General features: G+C 48.9%; 1 protein-coding gene and 1 long non-coding RNA gene across 6 annotated transcripts in view; one reads left to right on the forward strand and one right to left on the reverse strand.

Annotated features, from left to right (window-relative positions):
* The window catches only part of MCM3AP (minichromosome maintenance complex component 3 associated protein), a 51256-nt gene that overhangs the window by 9681 nt on the left and 20127 nt on the right, over window positions 1-21448 (reverse strand). For all 5 annotated transcript variants that reach the window (XM_055373797.2, XM_019017684.3, XM_019017683.3 and 2 more), the window contains 13 exons: window positions 20935-21176; window positions 20331-20533; window positions 19140-19240; window positions 16635-16766; window positions 16148-16261; window positions 14291-14443; window positions 12106-12303; window positions 10091-10159; window positions 9707-9841; window positions 6810-6963; window positions 1880-2138; window positions 1559-1656; window positions 59-449 (listed from right to left, as the gene is read on the reverse strand). In XM_055373797.2, the coding sequence (XP_055229772.1) occupies window positions 59-449; window positions 1559-1656; window positions 1880-2138; window positions 6810-6963; window positions 9707-9841; window positions 10091-10159; window positions 12106-12303; window positions 14291-14443; window positions 16148-16261; window positions 16635-16766; window positions 19140-19240; window positions 20331-20533; window positions 20935-21176 (2249 nt within the window). The remainder of the gene's footprint in view (window positions 1-58; window positions 450-1558; window positions 1657-1879; window positions 2139-6809; window positions 6964-9706; window positions 9842-10090; window positions 10160-12105; window positions 12304-14290; window positions 14444-16147; window positions 16262-16634; window positions 16767-19139; window positions 19241-20330; window positions 20534-20934; window positions 21177-21448) is intronic.
* On the forward strand, window positions 427-9452 carry LOC134757843 (uncharacterized). The gene is made up of 2 exons (XR_010132381.1): window positions 427-548; window positions 4864-9452. It is a non-coding gene; the product is annotated as an uncharacterized lncRNA (long non-coding RNA).

The following is a 21448-nucleotide window of genomic DNA, read 5'->3' on the forward strand; positions in this document are numbered from 1 at the left end:
AGGAAGCCTGAGACTTGGCTGCAGCCACCCACCAGACCTCCCCAGCTCAAGCACGTACCCCCCAGGGGTGGAAGGTCCATCTGCGGAAGCTGGAACCCGAGCACAGCCTGCTTCAGCCAGGCCAGGTGCTCTGGAGCATTCCAGTGCAGGTGAGGAAGCAGCCGGCTGCCCCCTGCCTCAGCAAACTCAGTGACAGGCCAGGACAGGTCACACAGCTGTTCAGAGGACACCACAGAAGCCAGGAACTGCAGCACACTGTTAAACAGCTCAATGATGGCGCCAGGCTCCTGAGAAGCAAGACCGCCCAGACGCCTCTCTCTTCTGTCATGGAAAAAGCGGCCACTAAACTCATGGCCAATCCCGTCTTCGACATACTGAATGAGAGTCTGGCAGCAGAGGTCAAGGGAATGGGGGCAGTGGGAAACCAGCCACTGCACTGCTTGCAAAACCTGAGAACAAAGACAGAAGAGACTTGGTTGAACAATTCACACTGTTTTTCAAAAACAGCTTTCTGAAAGGGCTTGATCCCCCAAGGTTGCCCACAGCAGGTAACACCAGAGTACTGGGCTCTCAACTGTGGTAGGAAGGGGAACAGAAGTGTCCTATGCAGTTGAGTTTAGCCTTCTAGGGCTCTGGAGACATGTCCAGTAGGGGCACTAAAGAGAGCCCCCAGATCCCACCTGGCCTGAGGAGGAGTGTGACCTGCATGGTTGCCCCGTGGAAAGGCCCAGGCCCTCAGGAAACCAGCCCTGAACATCCCCTTCACCATGCACAGAAATGGAGTCTTCTCCTTTTTGGAAGGACTAACAGCTTCACTATGTGCCAAGGTGCCTTCACACCCTATAGTTATCTTACTTCCTATAGTTATTTTAATTCCTGGCACCTCTTTCTCTAAATTGTTAGCAAAGATTCCCCCTGCCCTATTTTTTTTTTTTTTTGAGAAGGGGGTCTTGCTATGTTGCCCAGGCTGGTCTCAAACTCCTGAGCTCAAGCAGTCCTCCTGCTTCAGCCGCCGAGTAGCTGAGACTACAGGTGCGAGGAGCCACCACGCCCAGCTTCAGACTTCCTTTTTAAAGGAAACATCAAATAACATTATTTCTTCATATATTCAGAGGACAATTACCCTAGAAAAATAATTTCTGTATCTGACCTTCAGATATAAGACATGTTCATATTTTAAATTCATAGAAACAAAAACACTAAAAAATTTTACATGAACAATTTAATTTGCAGATAGCAGGACTGTGGGCAAATCTTTTATTTTGATTTCTGCTTATGTTTTTAGAAAGTTATCTGTATAAAACATACAACTGCTGCCAGGCGCAATGGCACACCACAGTAGTCCCATATACTTGGGAGACTGAAGTGGGAAGATTGCATGAGCCCTGTAGTTTGAGGTTGCAGGGAGCTATCATCATGTCACTATACTGGGTGACAATAAAACCCTGTCTCTTAAGAAAAAGAAAATGCAAACGCTAATATACACTCAATTCAAGATACAGCAAAAGGGGAAAAAACAAAGTATCTTGACAGACCATTAAAAATGATGAAACCTTACCTTAGTTGAACCTTGTAGATCATTAATGGTATCAGGGATCTCGGTAACAGTGTAATCTGAAATCAGCTTAGCTGAAACCAAGTCCTGTAGCATCAGACCTTTAAGAGAGACACAGATGAAGGGCACTTGCATTCTGCTGTCAGCACACCTGCTAACACATCTCACTGTGCTGACCCCACCCAGTCCTGCAGTGGACAGTCACCACAGGGGTTGCTGTCTCAGTGATTCCTGACCCCAACACTACTGGACCATCCTCAGACCCAGGGCCTCCACCCATTTATTAAACAATGCCGCTTCATAAACGAGACTTCCTTCACAAACCATCTTCTACTTCCTTCTCAACGGCGTCCCCTCCTGGGCTAGGCACAAGAACCACCAGAGGAAGCGCGGGCTGGAAGGGCTTAGCCTGCAGGAGCTGCTTGAGCTGCAGCAAGGCCGACAGCCAGTACACGTCCTCCTCTGCCATGTCCTCACTCTTCATTTTGGGGGGAAGCAGCAGCATGAGCCCACTGGCTCCCAGGAGGTCCTTCTGTGTCTCCACAGCATCAATGGCACCATCACTGAGGGCGCCATGGGCCACCTGCAACAGCATCAAGATCATCAGGAGAGATGCACCATGGGATGCATCAGCAGTGATTGATCTGCCCCAGAGCAAGTGCAGCCAAAGCTCTCCATGCACTAAATATTGACTGTACTCCAGACAGGCCTCCAAGGGCACAGCTGGGCACACCCTGTAGTTATCTTACTTCCTGTAGTTATTTTAATTCCTGGCCCCTCTTTCCCTAAATCCAATTGTTAGCAAAGACTCCCCTCAACCTTTCTTTTTTTGAGAAGGGGGTCTTATTATGTTGCCCAGGCTGGTCTTGAATTCCTGGGCTCAAGCAGTCCTCCTGGTTCAGCCTCCTGAGTAGCTGAGATTACAGGTTCGAGGAGCCACCATGCCTAGCTTCAGACTTCCTTTTTAAAGAAAACGTCAAATAACATTGTTTTTTCATATATTCAGAGGACAGTCACCCTAGAAAAATAATTTCTATATCTGCCCTTCAGATATAAGACATGTTCATATTTTATTTTATTTTTATTTATTTATTTTTTGAGATGCAGTCTCACTCTGTCACCCAGGCTGGATTGCAGTGGCACGATCTCAGCGCCCTGCAACTTCTGCCTCCTGGGTTCAAGCAATTCTCCTGCCTCAGCCTCCCTAGTAGCTGGGATTACAGGTGCCCACCACCACACCCGGCTAATTTTTGTATTTTTAATGGAGACAGGGTTTCACCATGTTGGCCAGGCTGGTCTCGAACTCCTGACCTCAAGTGATCAGCCTGCCTCAGCCTCCCAAAGTGCTGGGATTACAGGTGTGAGCCACCGTGCCCACCCATGTTCATATTTTAAATTTATAGAAACAAAAATGAGAATAAATGCAACAGAATTAGTGCAAGAAACAGCCAGGTCAACAGGTAATTTAGCCTCCAGCTAGAATTGTGTTTGACCATATTACTATAACTTCAATTAACCTTAAACAGGTATAAAAAAGTTAAAGCTAGGCACAGTGGCTCATGACTGTAATCCCAGCACTTGGGGAGGCCAAGGCAGGAGAACTGTTTGAGGCCAGGAGCCAGGAATTCAAGACCAGCCTGGGCAACATAGCAAGACCCCATCTCTACAAAAATAAACAAAAATATAAGCCCATAATAATAGAAAGAGGGAAGGCAAGCCAGCAGCAGATGAGGGATTCTGATACATTTCTAGAAAGCAGCAAATAGATGTGACCAATCCCTGGGTTAGGGAAGCAGAGGATGCCATATGTAAAGGCTGCAGATGTGGGTGTGTAAGGAGTCAGGTTGACTGAGCCTGCAAAAGCCCTGTATACCCAGGCCCTGCAGACACCAGGTGCCAAAGGTGAAGTTCAGAGCCTGACCCTATTGGCGGCACCCACCACTGCAGGCAACCTCTATGCAAAACCAGTCCCCCTGGGCCCCTGAACAGGAGTCCTGAGAGGATCCAGATGCAGGGCCATGGTCAGGCACAGTGGAAGGGACTCAGCGCCAAACCACTCCCAACCCTACCCTGAGAATACCAGCAGCTCCCCAGAAAGCAGATGGCACAAGTCCTTTCCAGAAAAACTGAACAGTCTAGGGAACAGACATCCAGATCCAGACATTTGGGAGTCCCTCCAAAAAGCCTGGCTTGCCGTTTAGCTACCATCCACCCCGCCCCAAACACAGAACTTCTTGGCTAGCCTTTTAGGGCCTCACTCAGATATAGACAGCCAGCCTTGGGTAAGGCTCTGAGGAGGGCCTCCAACATAAAAGAGATAAACTGGAGTAGCAGAGAGGGGGAAAAAAAAGAGGAACCAGATAATACGTGAACCAAAGAAAACTTAGACCCCAAAAACCCTAATTTCCTTGGAAAGATAAGATGATGCATCCAAAAAATAAGATGCTATTAAAAAGTCATGATAAGAAGAAAGAAGAAATAAGTAATATATATGGAATAAAAAATTCAGTAGGACAATTGGAAAATAAAGTCAAGGAACTCTTTCAGAACACAGTAGGAAGAGATGAGATTGAAAATAGGATAGAAAATAGGATAAGAAACTCAGAGGATCAATTGATGAGGCCTAACATCTATCTAACAGAAGTTCAAGAGAGAACAGAAAAAAGACAGAGTGTCATAAAGACATGAAAATGTCCCAGAAGTGAAATAGGAGTCTGTAGCCTGAAAGGACCTGCTAAGCCCTGCACAGTGAGTGAAGCTAGTCCAGTGCCAGTGTAACAAAGTGAATTTTCAGGACGCCATGAACAGAGAGAAAAGGCTTCCGTAGAGAAAACCAGGCCACACAGAAAGGAACAGGAATGGTACAGCAACAGTGGATGCTAGGTGACAGTGGAGCAAAACTGGAAGGAAAATAATTTTCTTTCTTTTGAGACGGGGTCTTCCTCTGTCATCAACACTGGAGCACAGTGGTGCGATCACGGCTCGCTGCAGCCTCGAACTCCCAGGTTCAAGCAATCTTCCCACCTCAGCTTCCCAAGCTACTAGAACTACAGGCACACACCACCATGCCCAGCTAATTTTTGTATTTTTTATAGAGACAGGGTTTCACCGCGTGGCCCAGGCTGGTCTCGAACTCCTGCTCTCAAAACAATCCGCTCACTTCGGCCTCCCAAAGTGCTGGGATTACAGGCATAAGCCACTATGCGCGGCCAGGAAAATAATTTTCTATCTATAATTTTACAAACGTAGCTAAACTATGAAGCAAATGTCAGAATGAAATAAATGCATTTTCTTTTTCTTTCCCCCAGCTGAAGGTATTTTGTTAATAAAATCATTTTCATAATGGAAAAGACTCAGAAAATTCCCCTCGCATGACATATAACATCCAACAAGGGGCTGAACCAAGAAAAAATACTGCAGCTGCTGCTAATGGCAACACTGAGCAAGCACCTGGCCTGTGCCAGGCACTGTCCTGTGCAGTCTGTGTTTGCACTCACTTTATCCTCAAGAGCCAGATGAGCATCTCCACCAGACAGCACCTGCAGAGGCTTGGGCAGTTTATTTTACCGTCTCTGAGTAAAATAGGGATAATAAGTAACAGTACCCATACACAGGTGGCAGAGACGCTAGGGAACTTGCCCAAGGTCACAGAGCTTCCAGGTGGAGGAGCAGGGACATGTGCTCACAATGATGGCACTAAGGCACATGCTGCCTGGATGGAGACCAGCCCACAGATGAGAGTTCCAGGACAGAGGGAACATGGATGGATCAAGTGAAGTGACAGAACATTTGGAAAACTCTACCGAGATATATATGGCCCCCCAGTAAAAATTAAAGAGATACAGAGAACTACATTAAGTGAGACAATAAGGCAACTCTATTTCTTGCAGGAAAAAAATAATTGTGGTTATAGAACACTACTGGTTCTGAGGTGAATAGCAGTCACAGAGCCATCAAAATATGACCCCACTCACTGAAGTAATACAAAGTGATAGTGTAGCTATCCCGGGAAGACGTGGAAGGCCGAGCAAGGACCATGGCACAAGAGGCCACGCTGTACCTAGTATGGTATGCGGTTGCCAAGAGGACCCCCCCTGATTCGTCTAGTGTTCATGCCCACGTGTGATCTCCTGCCCCGTGAGCTGGGCCTAGCCACTCACTTCTGACAGACAGAAGCCAACAAAAGCAACAGGATGTCACTTCTAAGTTTAGCTTATAAACACACTCAGACTTCCATCTAGGCTCACCTCTTGCTCACTCTGATGAAAGCCAGCTGCCATGCTGTCAGCTGGGGAGAGGCCCATGTGGCAGGAACTGAGGAAGTCTTTGGCCACAGCCTGCAAGGAAGTGAATCCTGACACAAGCTCACTAGAGTGAGCTGGGAAGTAGATACCCTTCAGTCAAGCTTTCAGATGAGGCCACAATCCTAGCCAACATTTTGATTTCCACCCATGAGAAACCTTGAGCCAGAAGACCCAAGCTAAGCTACACCTGGATTCCTGACCCACAGATACCATGATAACAGACATTATTTTAAGCTGCTATGTTAGGAGTAATTAGTTATTTAGGAATAAGGTAACTAATACATTTATATTAATGGGAAGTCAGCAGAGAACATTTAAATGGATAAACTGAGAAATGGCTGTGTAAGTGTGTGATCTGGAAACAGGAGAAAAATGCGGCCCTGAAGAAAGGAGTTAAGAGAGGAAGGAGGAGCTACTATGTCTCATTTTAAATCACGTGGGTGGCATTATTTGACTTCTTTTTAAGTACATGGAAGTGTTACTTTCTTAAATGAAAATGAAGGTTAACAGCAGCAGTAAACTAATTTCCAGTAGATGAAATGTGACTTTGTAATCCCAGGAAAAGGGAAGAATTTGCACCAAGAAGTTACTGTTACCTCAGAATGGCAAGAGCATGGATGGCTCTTATCATCATCTTTATACTTCTTTTACATTTCCTCATTTTTTAAAAGTTTTGTGTACGTATTACATTTAGGAAATCCAATATATAGTATTAAAATAGAAAAAGTAAAGAAGCAGGCTGGGCTTGGTGCCCACTGCTCAATTTGACTGGCTTAAAAAAATAATTTTTTAAACGACATATACGGACAGACATAATACTTGCTTCTGAGCCTCCCAGTCTTTCAAAACCACATTAGGGAATAAGCAGTATTTGCATGGTTCCAGTGATATCTGGGAGTAAGTGAAAGTAATGAAAACACAGAAGTAAACACAAAGTAATTATAGTTCACCTTTATACACACGTTAACAGAAATCATCTGATCTCCTTTGCTGCTAAGCGAGTTGAAAAGCGAAAGCGTTTGAATCCCACCAGCATCGCTGGATGTGTCATCCACTGAGCCTTCATCTCCCATGAACTTGACTTTTAACCAATTTGCTAGAATTCTACAGATTTAAAAAAAACAAAAAACAAAAAAAAAAACACTTGAAGAATCTAATTCTAAATTTGAATTATAAAGACTTTCAGGAAAAGAAGAAAGAGAAATATCACACAGACCTAGGTCCACAAATACCAAATCTTACTATGAAGCTGACCTGCACAAAACAGGCTGTCGTTTTAAAATGGAGCAACGATCTTTACTCGTTCTTTTTTTTTTTTTTTTTTTGAGACAGGGTCTCGCTCTGTCGCCCAAGCTAGAGTGCAATGGCACAGACTTGGCTCACCGCAGCAAGCAAACCTGCCTCAGTAGCTGAGACTTTCTCAGTAGCTGAGACTTTCTCAGTAGCTGAGACTACAGGCACGGGCCACCATGCCCAGCTAATTTTTCCATTTTTTTTGTAGAGTCTCACTCAAAGGGTCTCACTATGTTGCTCATGCTGGCCTCAAACTCCTGGGCTCAAGCAATCCTCCCTCCACAGCCTCCCCAGTTGCTGGGATTACAGGCATGAGCCACTGCTCCCGGCTTCTACTTGTTGTTAACTGGGCAGGAGGAGGGGGCACTCCATTCCATTAGAATGGAACTGGCTCATTCTAACGTGACTTAAAATTCTGAAGCATTAAGATTTTCAGCAATAGAAAACATCCCTAGAGTTTGAAATACATGTTTTTTACAGATCAAATTTCTCATACCCGAGACCTTAAGAATTCTTAAGTGACATACGAACTTAGCAAATGAGAAGACAGCTATTTTAAGAAATGACTCACCAGCTGGGCGTAGTGGCTCACGCCTGTAATCCCAGCACCTTGGGAGGCCAAGGCAGGTGGATCGCTTGAGCCCAGTTTGAGACCAGCCTGGGCAACATCGCAAAACCCTGTCTCTACAAAATATATACAAAACTAAGCTGGGCGTGGTGGTGTGCGCCTGTAATCCCAGCTACTTGGGAGGCTGAGGCAGGAAAATTGCTTGAACCTGAGAGGCGGAGGTTGCAGTGAACAAAGTGTACCACACGCCAGCCTGGGCGACAGAGTGAGACTCCATCTCAAAAAAAAAAAGAATACGGGCTTTCTAAGTGAAAAGGTGTTCTGGAATTATTAACAGTGATGGTTGCAAAACCCTGTGAATATATCTAAAAATCACTGAAATGTACACTTTAAATGGGTGAAGTTTATGGTATGTGAATAACATTTCAATAAAGCTATTTTAAAAATAAACTGTAAGCCGGGTGTGGTGGCTCACGCCTGTAATCCCAAAACCTTGGTAGACTGAAGCATGCAGATTGCTTGAGCCCAGGAGTTCAAGACCAGCTTGGGCAACATAGTGAAATCCCATCTTTAAAAAAAAAAACATTAACCAGGTATGGTGGCACACGCCTGTAGTTCCAGCTACTCAGGAGGCTGAGGTGAGAAGATCAGTTGAGCCCAGGAGGTCAAGGCTGCGGTGAGCTGTTATCACACCACTGCCCTCTAGCCTGGGTGACAACAAAGCAAGACCCTGTCTCAAAAAAACACAAAGAGACTGTAGTTGCTTTAAAAACATGACTTCTGTATGCTATTTGGTTACAGAAAATAAGATCATGTCAATTTTTTCTTTTTTAAAATGCCAAAAGTTTCTTTAAGGGGAAAAAAATGGAACTTTAGTACACAGACTATAAACTATCTTACTGAAGAGTCTAAAATGAAGCAGGTCTATCAGTGTACCTTAACACAGCTTGAAATAACAATCAACTCTTAAATGCTTTTGGTCTAAGACTGTTGCCAAGTAATATGGTTTGGATTTGTGTCCCTACCCAAATCTCACGTTGAACTGTAATCCCCAATGTTGGAGGAGGGGCCTGGTGGGAAGTGATTGTATCATGGGGGTGGAATCCCCCTGGCTGTTCTCATGATAGTGAGCTCTCACGAGATCTGGTTAAGTGTGTGACAACTCCCCCTCACTGTTCTCATGATAGTGAGCTCTCACGAGATCTGGTTAAGTGTGTGACAACTCCCCTTCACTGTTGTCATGATAGTGAGCTCTCACGAGATGTGGTTGTGTGACAACTCCCCCTCACTGTTCTCATGATAGTGAGCTCTCAACAAGATCTGGTTAAGCGTGTGGCAACTCACCCTCACTGTTCTCATGATAGTGAGCTCTCAGGAGATCTGGTTAAGTGTGTGGAAACTCCCCCTTGCTGTTCTCATGAAAGTGAGCCTTGCGAGACCTGGTTAAGTGTGCAGCACCTCCCCCTTGCTGTTCTCATTACAGCGAGCTGTCATGAGATCTGGTTGTTTAGAAGTGTGTGGCACCTCCCACTTTGCTGTTCTCATGATAGTGAGTTCTCACGAGATCTGGTTAAGCGTGTGGCATCTCCCCCTTCTCTCTCTCTTCCTCCTGCTTTGGCCATGTAAGACATGCCTCCCTCCCCTTAGCCTTCCACCATGATTGTGGGTTTCCTGAGGCCTCCCCAGCCATGCTTCCTGTACAGCCGAGCCAATTAAACCTCTTTATAAAGTACCCAGTCTCAGATATTTCTTTAAAGCAGTGTGAGAACGGACTAATACACCAAGTTTATGGAATAAAAATTGAAATAATCAAATCTAAAGTTTCAACTTAAAATCATGAGCAAAACAGACTGTAAATCCAAGCATTAAAACATAAACCTACACTTCCGAGTTCCCATCACACATAAGAGGAATACCCGGCCCTGGCCCACAACTCTGCCCTGTCCACTCCCTCTTGGAAACCCCACAGGGGAAACCCTTCCTGACCTGCCACAACTCTCTGGGGACTGCTCCTCTCCATCCGGCAACACCAGCACCAGCTTCCAAAACACATGCTCCTGTCTCCCAGGGAGGTGCTCAGCCACGAGGGATGGCAGGTCCAGAGACGCCCATGCCACATCACTGGGAGGAACAGACCACCGTGGATTAGCCAGTGTGTGAGACCCTTGCAGGAGCAGCACACACATCCTGTGAGCAGGAAGGGGCAGGTTGGAGGAAAATCAGGTTCAGAGATTGAACTGCAAACTAGAAACCAAGTCTGGAGCTCATCGAAGAGACCTCAGTTGGAGATGCATGAAGGGGGCTGCCAGTGTGACAGACTGGGGAACGGGGATCACCGGGGGGTGCGCAGAAGGGTGCAGCATGACAGACCTCAGCAGCTGCTGGTAGAAGTGCTGAACCTTCATCTGGTGAGCCGTCTTGTTTCTGAGCCGCCTTAACCTGCAAAGGAAAGCAGAATGACAGTGTCCCCGCAGGAGCTTAGTGAAAAGTACTGGCTAGTGTCCCCTGGGGAATACTCAGGAGACTGAAAAACACATTTTCTGCCAATGAAACGGGTTAGAGGATTCCTTCATTCCACAAATATCATGTTAAGTATCCACTGTGTGCTGGCTGTGGGAGATTCAGCAATAAACAGACAAAATCCTGCCCTTCGAGAACATAGGCTCTAATGGGGAGAGAACAGCATCTCTAAGGCTGGCCTGGCACGTGTGAGGTGTCGGCACTGTGGGCAAATGCTGCCAGGTGGGGCTGGAGCCAGGCAGGGTGCATGTTGCAATCTCACTCAGGGTGGTCAGGTGATATGTGAGCAAAGACCTGAAGGAAACGGGGAGCCAGTGTGACAACTTCTGGAAACAGCAGAGGGCATGGCTGTGCCAGGCCATAGCTGGACCTGGTGTGTTTGGGGAGAGCAGTGAGGGCAGCGGGGGAGGGGTTGGGTCCACAATGCAGAGACTCGGGGAGTGCTAGGGACGCCGCCAAGAGGCAACGCCACCTGGCTGAGCTGTCGGAGGATCCCTCTGTTGTGGTGCCGAGGACACAATCGGGGCCCAGGGTGGAAGCTGGCAGACAGACACGTGCTGCAGCAACATTCCAGTGAGGTGGAGAGAACTGCCATGCCCTCGGTGCGTTCTGAGGGCAGAGCTGAGGATGCTGGGTCTGAGAAAGATGCAAGCCCAGGTTTGTGCCCTAAGCACAGGAGGACAGGACAGCATCCTATGAGCAGGAAAGGGCAGGGTGGGGAAAAATCAGGTTTAGAGGTCGAACTGCCAACTGGAAACCAAGTCTGGAACTCAGGGAAGAGGCCTCAGTTGGAGATGCATGATGGGGGCTGTCAGTGACAGACACGGGTGACAGGGCTATCACCAGGGGGTGCGCAGAAGGGCAGAGGGGCAGAGGTCTGGGCTGAGGGGGCAGGGTGGAGGGCTCAGACAAGGAGACTGAGGCTGACAAGGGCAGCTACAGAGCAGGGACACAAGAAGCCATGACTCCAGGAGAAGGCCAGGTCACTATGTGAAGGCAGCCATGGGTCAGAGGAGCCAGGCCCAGCCCTGGCCTCACAGCATGCCTCCAACAGGCTGGGACTGCCACCCCCACTGCCGGCACAGAATCTGATGTGGCTAAATGACACCCACAAGACAGTTTTCAGAGGGAACATCCAGTGATGACCAGGAGGAGGACAAGACATGACATGAGGCCCCAGTGGTGTGCCTGCTAGGCCCTCCAGGCTGCCTCCCCAGTCCCCACCCACTGGGAGGCCAGGGAGCCCTGAGGCCAGGCAAGAGGTGGCACCTACATGGGTTCTAAATAAAGGCCAAGCCCAGCATGGCCAGGAATGCAGGCTGAGGGGGGTCCTGGCACGGCCCTGAGGAGCCGGTTCTGCTCAGGGTGACCAGGAGGAGTGGCAGGGAGGACCAAGGCCACACCAAGGGGCCTCAAGAGGGAAATACTGGAGGGTGGAGGTGGAGTCTGGAAGATGCTGCTACAGAAACGGGGCAGTGTGTGAAGGAGACGGCGGGAGAAACAGAGGGATGGGGCGGGGATGGGATCGGAAGACAGGCCAGCGTGGACCTCCGGCTCCTCCAACAAGGATGGAAGTGGCAGGTACTTAAACTGGGACGAGCAGGAAAAGAACAGGTGATACAGAGTCAGACTGAGGCACCAGGACGCTGAGTCTTTCAAGGTGAACTCAGAGCTCTGCTTTCCCAGTGGAACAAGTCACACATCCACAACTGTGGGAGACAACCTTCAAAATGCAACCCTGTGCCTGTCCTCGCCTCCAGGCTTCACCTATCTTCACCCTCCAAACATACACATTAATTCAGCTCCTGGTAAAACCAAGTGGGGGCAGGGGAGCCCTGACGAGGCAGGCGACAGCTGATGCTGACCTGGTGCAGGAGATGCCCAATCTCCCTGCATGGCCCAGGTCCAGGAGGCCCCTGGCCAGGTTCTCTTCAGCAATGGGGCACTCTGCGCTGGGCGCCAGCGCCCTCAGCCGGTCGCTCACGTCCACGCAGCAGGGCGCAGCAGGGAAAGCCCGCATTTGGCGCCTCAGTTTCTTGCGGGCTGTGACAGCTTCCCTCCACCTGGGGACATGAAAATGTATCATCACAGAGTGTTTTCAGGGTCTTCAAACTGAGAAACACATTGCAGTCAGAACTCAGGCATGGGGAAGGAAGGACATCAAATGAGTGTGGTGAGCAATGAAACTACTGAACGTTAACAGTTAATACTGAATGAGCTTTGGAGGCTGACTTGGCAATATGGATACAGATTTAAGATACATATACCCAGCCGGGTGCAGTGGCTCACGCCTGTAATCCCAGCACTTTGGGAGGCCAAGGCGGGCGGATTGCCTGAGCTCAAGAGTTCAAGACCAGCCTGCGCAACACAGTGAAACCCAATCTCTACTAAAATACAAAAAATTAGCCGGGCATGGTGGCGGGCGACTGTGGTCCCAGCTACTTGGGAGGCTGAGGCAGGAGAATCCCTTGAACCCAGGAGGTGGAGGTTGCAGTGAGCCGAGATCACACCACTGCACTCCAGCCTGGGTGACACAGCAAGGCTCTGTCTCAAAAAACAAAAAACAAACAAACAAAAAAGATACATATATCCCTTGACCCACAGCCACCACTGATAGGAATTTATCTCCACACACGTGCCTGTGTGCAAACGGGTGAGATGTCTGTCTGTACAACGACAGTCACTGCAACAGTCTTTACCAGAGCTAAAAAGAGCTACGGCCAGGCTCGGTGGCTCATGCCTGTAATCCCAGCACTTTGGGAGGCCGAGGCGGGTGGATCACGAGGTCGAGTTCGAGAGCAGCCTGGCCAATATGGTGAAACCCCATCTCTACTAAAAATAAAAAAAACAAAATGAGCCGAGCATGGTGGCGCACGCCTGTAGTCCCAGCTACTCAGGAAGCTGAGGCAGAAGAATCACTTGAACCTGGGAGGTGGAGGTTGCAGTGAGCCGTGATTGCGCCACTGCACTCCAGCCTGGGCGACAGAGTAAGACTCCATCTCAAAAAAAAAAACAAAACAAAACAAAACAAAAAACAAAAGAGCCACATGAAAGTCCATCAACAGAAGACCAGGAAGGTCATTTATGGTACATTATCGCACTGACCTCAAGACCACTGGCAACGGGGACAGCTCAGCATGCTGCTACAGCCAAGCCTCCACCTCATATCAGATGGAGCAAAGGAAGGCTCAGAGCAAAGCAGGGATCATGAGCCCATTCTGTGCCAACAGCCACAAGAAAGGACAGAAAGTCTCTGGATGGTTTCGCAAGCAGCTGCTGCTCGCACAATGGACAGGGGTCTGTTGTAGAAGGAAGACTCACTTCTCCCCATACTCCCTTTTATACTGTTCCAACTGCCAAGGACACTATTACTGATTTTAAATTTTATTATGAAATGAATCATACAACATACATAACACATATATGCCCAGTTATAAGATTAATAAATCATCAAGCACCTGTGCACTTACACCCAGTTGAGAAGTTGTGGCCATGAGAGGCACCACCTCCCATTCCCAAAAGTAACCACTATGCTGAGATTATGATCATTATTTTCCTTCTTTTCTTCAGGGTTATACCACTATATATAAATCCGAAACAACCTATTTAGTTTGAATATACACTATTTGTATATTCCCTATTAATTGCTTTTTCTCCACTACTTATATTTTGAGAATTCACCCTTATTGGTGCATGCAGCCATAATCTGGCTTGTTCACAGCTGTCTCCCAGCACCTAGTGCAGTGGGCAAATGGCAGGCACCCTATAAATATTAGTTGACATACAGAGTAGCCACCACGTCCCAATCTAACTCCTGACTTTTCCCCTTATATTGTGTGTGTGTGTGTGTGTGTGTGTGTGTGTGTGTAATCAAGTATTTCTGAAATGCAGTATAATCCAATTAGAGTCTATTTTAGGTATTCATTGCTATAACATTTTCCCTCATCCTTTTACCACTAAATACAGAAACTGATAGCTCATATATTTTGAATTTGGTAAAAGATTCTTCCCCGTGTGTGTGGATTGTGCCTGTAGGAACACAGGACTCACCGCTGTAGATACTTGCAGAAGCACTGAAGCTCCTGGAGGGTCTCCTTTGCAGTCTGGAAGATTTCCTCCACAAGAAACAAGTCCACTAAGTGGGCACAGACATCCTCACAGCAACGGGCCACACGGACCCTCTGGTCTGTCTCTACTGCATTCCTAGAAACAGGGCAATCAGCATGGAAGACACTGCACTTGGGGCCCACAGACACTGAGGGCTTGCTTGAAAAGTGCAAGAGTCGGTCAGGCATGGTGGCTCACGCCTGTAATCCCAGCACTTTGGAAGCCCGAAGCGGGCGGATCACGAGGTCAAGAGATCGAGACCATCCTGGCTAACATGGTGAAACCCTGTCTCTACTAAAAATACAAAGAAATTAGCCTGGTGTGGTGGCGAGTGCCTGTAGTCCCAGCTACTCGGGAGGCTGAAGCAGGAGAATGACGTGAAGCCGGGAGGCAGAGCTTGCAGTGAGCAGAGATCGCGCCACTGCACTCCAGCCTGGACGACAAAGCGAGACTCCGTCTCAAAAAAAAAAAAAAAAGAAAAGTGCAAGAGTCGGCCGGGCACAGTGGCTTACGCCTGTAATCCTAGCTCTTTGCGAGGCCAAAGCAGGCAGATCACTTGAGGTCAGGAGTTCGAAACCAGCTTGGCCATCATGGTAAAACCCCGTCTCTACTAAAAATACAAAAAATTAGCTGGGCAGCCAGGCACGGTGGCTCATGCCTGTAATCCCAGCACTTTGGGAGGCCAGGGCAGGCGGATCACGAGGTCAGGAGATCGAGACCATCCTGGCTAACACGGTGAAACCCCGTCTCTACTAAAAATATGAAAAATTAGCCAGGCATAGTGGCAGGCTCCTGTAGTCCCAGCTACTCAGGAGGCTGAGAATGGCGTGAACCCAGGAGGCGGAGCTTGCTGTGAGCCGAGATGGCGCCACTGCACTCCAGCTTGGGTAACAGAGTGAGACTCCATTTCAAAAAAAAAAAAAAAAAAAAAAATTAGCTGGGCATGGCGGTGCATGCCTGTAATTCCAGCTACTTGGGAGGCTGAGCTAGGAGAATCGCTTGAACCCAGGAGGCAGAGGTTGCAGTGAACCCAGATCACGCCACTGCACTCCAGTGTGGGTGACAGAGCAAGACTCCGTCTTTAAAAAAAAAAAAGTGCAAGAGTCTGCATCCTCAGTATTAAAATGTAATTCTATCTTCACTGTAAGAGAAGCTTTAATACTTAAACTACAGACACCTAGAAAGACAGGGTAAAAAGAATTAAGTGGAACAGGGTGCCAAATTATAGGTCCATAGGGGCCCTCGTAACAGTTAAGAAATAAACCTTTATCTTAATAAAATAGTCAGAATTTTTAATTATTTTAGAGACAGGGTCTCACTATGTTGCCCAGGCAGGAGTATAGTGGCCACCACAGGTGCAGTCATAGCACACTACCTGGAACTTCTGAGCTTAAGTGATCTTTGCACCTCAGTCTCTTGAGGAGCTGGGACTACAGGTGCCTGGCATAGAATTTGTAAATTACCATGCAGACAACCACAAAATCTTCTCATCAGCAACATCTGACTTGTGCAATCAATTGGAAGTGTCTCAAATATATGATAAATGCCAGTGGCTACTAAGGATGGCTGACTATGATCCTGTGGTGGCAGCCCTCATATAAAAGAGAATTTTTTATAATAAAATTCTATCAGCCAAGGGAGCACAGAGGACTGCATCAAATACATTTGGTCACAAAATCAAAGTAGCTTAGACAGGCAAGACCCATTTCCAATAGCCCATCCTCAGTGGCGCAAGACACAGCCTAGGGCAGAGCCAAGGCTCACTCTCCTGGCACAGCAAGACACCAGCGTTTCACTTACTTCAACTCCTGGGAGCAGGTTTCCCTCACAAACTCCATCATCACGCGTTCCATCAGCTCCACGGCCAGGCCGTGGCTCAGCTCATTTAACACCAGCTCTCTCTCTTGTTTCAACCTACAGGGAAGAGAAAAAATACACAAGGGTAATGTTTAAGAATAAAAATAAGTGCTGTTTGTTTTACTCCCTGGCCACGCAGACAGGGATTGAGGTGTGCTGCCTGAGTCGGTAGGCCACCCCTACTCCAGCACCCCTGACACCACCTCCCTTCCCCTGCCTTTCCTGGCTGGGAAGGGCCACTGCTCACGGGTAGGTGTGGCCTGAGGAGCTCCATCCACCCCCTGGGCTGAAGCATAGGAGGGCATGAGTGGGTCAGCAGGGGTGGAATGGTAGCACAGTGGACAATAGCAGGAGCATCGCGGCCAGGGTCAGTTCTTGCCGGTGTCCACACTGAGCTCCTTATTTGGCTGCGTGAACAAGACACACTTACCTTTCCTCTTCAGCCCGCTGCCTCTCCTGCTCCCTTCGCTCCCTTTCCTTAGACACTTCTTCAGCTGCAATGTGCCTCAAAATGCCCGTGGTTGCAGCTGTTAACAAATCCTCCATAGCAGCATTAGAAACACTAAATGGAGCAAAGGGGATAGCATTCAAAATCAGAGTCAAGGCCGGGCGCGGTGGCTCACGCCTGTAATCCCAGCACTTTGAGAGGCTGAGGTGGGCGGATCAAGACCATTCTGGCCAACACGGTGAAACCCCATCTCTACTAAAAATACAAAAATTAGCCAGGCGCAGCAGCACACGCCTGTAGCCCCAGCTACTCAGGAGGCTGAGGCATAAGAATTGCTTGGACCCAGGAGCGAGAGACTGCAGTGAGCCGAGATCGCGTCACTGTACTCCAGCCTGGGCGACACAGCAAGACTCTGTCTCAAAAAAAAAAAAAAAAAAAAGAAAAGAAAAATATCAGAAAAAAGCCAAGTCATTGACAAGGGAAAAAAAACCACACAGGTTGAGTGTCCCTAATCCAAAAATCTGAAATCCAAAATGCTCCAAAATCTCAAACTTTTTGAGCACAACAATGTCATGCTTTTCAAAGGAAATGCTCATTGGAGCATTTTAGAATTCAGATTTTCAGATTTTTAGGTAAGAGATAACTCAACTGGTACATATAATACAGATGTTCCAAAATCCAAAAATATCTGTCATCTAAAACCCTTGTGGTCCCAAGCATTTTGAAGAAGGGATATGCAACGTGTACTTGTTTGGCTGCCAGCAGAAAAATTAAGCCCACTGTTAGAAACACACAATCTACCAAAACTGACTCATGAAGAAACAGAAAAATGTGAGTAGACCTATAACTAGTAAGGAGACTTCCAAACAAAGAAAGGTATAAGACCAGAAGGTTTCACTGGTAAATTCTATTAAACACTAACAAAAAACTAACCACCAGTCTTTTTCAAATCCTTTCAAAAAACTGAAGAAGAGGGAATATTTACTAACTCATTTTATGAGGCTAGCATTGCTCTAATACCAAAGACAGACCAAAGACACTATAGGAAAACTACAGACTGAGCAGGCACAGTGGCTCATGCCTATCATCCCAGCATTTCAGGAGGCTGAGATGGGAGCATTGCTTGGGCCCAGGAGTTCAAGACTAACCTGGGCAACATAGAGAGACCCCATCTCTACAAAAAATTAAAAAATTAGCCGGGTATGCATGTGCCTGTGGTCCTAGCTACTTGGGAGGCTGAGGTGAGAGGATGGCTTGAGCCTAGAAGATCAAGGCTGTGGTTAGCCATGACTGTGCTTCTGCACTCGGGTCTAGGTGACAAAGTAAGACCCTGTCTCAAAAAAGAGAAAAAAAAAAGGAATAAAGAAATAAAAAGGAAAACTACAGACCAATATCCCTCATGAATATGGATATAAAAATCCTCAACAAGGCCGGGTGTGGTGGCTCACACCTGTAATCCCAGCAGTTTAGGAGGCCGAGGCGGGCGGATCACGAGGTCAGGAGATCGAGACCATCCTGGCTAATAACGGTGAAACCCTGTCTCTACTAAAAATACAAAAAATTAGCCAGGCTTGGTGACAGGTGCCTGTAATCCCAGCTACTCAGGAGGCTGAGGCAGGGGAATCACTTGAATCCGGGAGGTGGGGGTTGCAGTGAGCCAAGATTGTGCCACTGCACTCCAGCCTGGGCGACAGAGCGAGACTCCATCTCAAAAACAAAACAAAACAAACAAAAAAAACAATTTAACCTAGGAGGCAAAAACTTTATACGTTGAAAACTACAAAGCATTGTCGAAAGAAATTAAGAATGACCTAAATAAATGGAAAGACATCCCATATTCTCAGATTAGAAGATTTAATATTGTTAAGATGACAATACAGGCCAGGTGCAGTGGCTCATGCCTGTAATCCCAGTACTGTAGGAGGCTGAGGCAGGTGGATCACTTGAGGCCAGGAGTTCGAGACCACCCCTGGACAACATGGTGAAAAGCATCTCTACAAAAAATAAAAAAATATTCAGGCTGGTGCCCACCTGTAATCTCAGCTACTCGGGAAGCTGAGGCAGAAGAACTGCTTGAACCCAGGAGGTGGAGGTTACAGTGAGGCTGAGATGGAGCCACTGCACTCCAGCCTGAGCAACAGAGCAAGATTCCATCTCAAAAAAAAAAAAAAAAAAAAAAAAAGATGACAGTACCACCCAGAACAATCTACAGATTCAACACAATCCCTATCAAAATCCCAACAGCACTTTCTGCAGAAACAGAAAAACTCATCCTAAAATTCGCATGGTATCTCAGGAGACCCCAAATAGCAAAACCATCTTGAAAAAGAAGAATGTAGGGGAAAATCTTCCTGACACTGTATCTGGCAATAACTTATTGGATTATGACTCCAAAAACACAGGCAACTTTATGAGAGGAAACTTCTGAAGGACTGGGTGCAGCTCCCCGCAGCAAGTAGCAGGAGGGGAGCACCAGATGCCACTCACCCCAGGGCGGCAGCTGCGTAGGCAGCACCCGCAGAGCCAACTTCCTCACAGTCCCTCTGCAGGGCCTCCTGGATGAGCTCGTCCACCACCTGCGCCAGGTCCTGTGGAGAGACCAGCATGGGGTGTAATGGAACGTCCCACCCAGGGCAGAAATGCTGGGTAACATGTTGTCACCGGACAGTCTGCAGGCGTCTCGTGACAGAAGCACAACCCCTGACACGGGGTCGGCTAGGCTGTTGCAGGAAAGGTAGAAAGGTGCCATCTGGAGAGGAAGGCGCCCTGCGGATGGCCACACAGCGCCCTGGCCTAGCCATCTCCAGTCTACGTCAAGCAGCCTCTGTTTCTGTGACCACTCTATGCTCCCCCTCAGCGCTCCCTGATCCCCAGATGGGCTGGTGCCCAGTGCCTGCCCCAAAGCAGCCAGAGTGGCACAATCCAGTCTCACAACCATGGAGTCGACAGGCTCTACTCAATATCAAGGCACCTGTCGGGACCATGCCCACCCTGAGGCCACAACCATCAAGGGGCACGTCCACCCCCAGGCCAGGCTGGTCAAGGGGCTCACCCACCCCCAGGCCATGCCCATCAGGGTGCACAGCCAGAGACCACACACACCAGAGGGGACACGTCCACCCCGAGGCCACGCCTATCAGTGGGCACAGCCACCCCAAGCCATGCCCATCAGGGAGCACACCTGCCAGGGGACACGCCCACCCCAGGTCACACCCATCAGTGGGGACACCCAACCCCAGGACATGCCCTTCAGGGGACACACCCACACTCAGTCCATGCATACTGGGGTCCCATCAGGGGGACATGCCCACTCCAGGCCACACCCAAGGGGACACACCCACCCAGGCCACACCCACCAGGCGGACACGCCACCCCAGGTCACACCCATCAGGGGGCGCACAATGCTGCCAATGATCCCGTCAGGAATAGACGGGTGTTGAGTTCAGACACACGGGCTCAGGCCAGTGCTGGGACAGGAAGCTCCTGAGATGAAGACGGACTCCAGAATGAGCCTGAATAGGTGGGCCCTACCTGAGGCTGAGTGACTTTAGGCAGGACCCCTCTCTGGACTCTCCTGAGAGACCAGGCGCCACAGCCCCACCTCATGGGGTGATGACTAAGAACGTTTGCACACAATGGGCTTCCCAGAGTCCAGACCTAGAAAAAAAGAGTCCCTACCTCGTCAGAGTACATGGGCACAGGCTCTGGAGGCGGTGGTTCAGGCTGCACAGACAGCTGGAAGAGGCTGGGCGCCACAGACGGGGTCAGTGCCAGGACAGGAGGCAGAGGCACTGGCGAGGGCGCAGGGGCTGATAGAGACTGTGGGAGACTGGGCAGGGGTGCATCCGGCTCTACACCACACTCCTCTCCTCTCCCTCCACCTGGAAGGAAACATACAGGAGAAAACATAGCTGCAGACACAGGGTGCCTGGCACCACGGGGACCGAGGTCTGTGCAGGGACAGCCCCAGGCCACCCACAGTGACCCTGAGGACTGGCCTGCCCTCCAGGAGACCAGCTACGTGGGACAACATACGCTTTGCATGAAAAACAAGCCCCAGGATGTCAGGGAGCCAGGAGGAGGGCTTCAAAGCCCTCAGTCCACTCCCAGTGAGAACCATCTGAGCATGAGGAAGAGCCACACCCCTGGGCCCCAAGACAAGACAGGTGCTCAGGCTCCTGGGAGGCGGCCCGGCGAGAAAATGCAGATGCCCAGGCTCCTGGGAGGTGTCCTGGTGGGAAAATGCAGCTAGTCCCCTCACTACGACTGCAGCTTCACTCACCCACTGTGTCGGAGCCGGGTCTCTGGGTGCTGACGGGCAGCTCCGCGGCCAGGCTCTCCCCGATGTACTTGTTCTGGGAGTTGAAGCTGCACACAGGGGTGTGACGAGGGACGGGGGGCAATGGCCCTCCATTCACAATTTCCCCGACTGACACCGTCAGCTTCCTGGTAATAAACACCGACTTCCTGGTCTTGGATAATCCCTCTGGTTCCAGGAATGCAGACCGGTTCAGCTCCACACAGCTACCCAGACCACAAAAGACCCCCGAGGGGTGTCACCAGGGGAGAAGACAGCTTCGCCCTCAGTGCCCTGCTGAGTACTGCAAGCCCCCTGGGCGTCACCACTGCCATGTGTAAATAACAGAAAGCACAGGCCCAGGTCCCATTGCCGCCCACCCTGGAGCCTCTGTAGGTCCCTAGAACCACTAAGCCCAGCGTGTTAACAGACGCACGCTGACTCACTCCTGCCTCCTTGCTGGCTCACCCAAAACCGTCTTATTTTGTGAGGACAGAAC

The sequence above is a fragment of the Gorilla gorilla genome, chromosome 22 (genome assembly GCF_029281585.2).
Source record: "Gorilla gorilla gorilla isolate KB3781 chromosome 22, NHGRI_mGorGor1-v2.1_pri, whole genome shotgun sequence".
In the NCBI taxonomy this organism is placed as follows: Eukaryota; Metazoa; Chordata; class Mammalia; order Primates; family Hominidae; genus Gorilla; species Gorilla gorilla.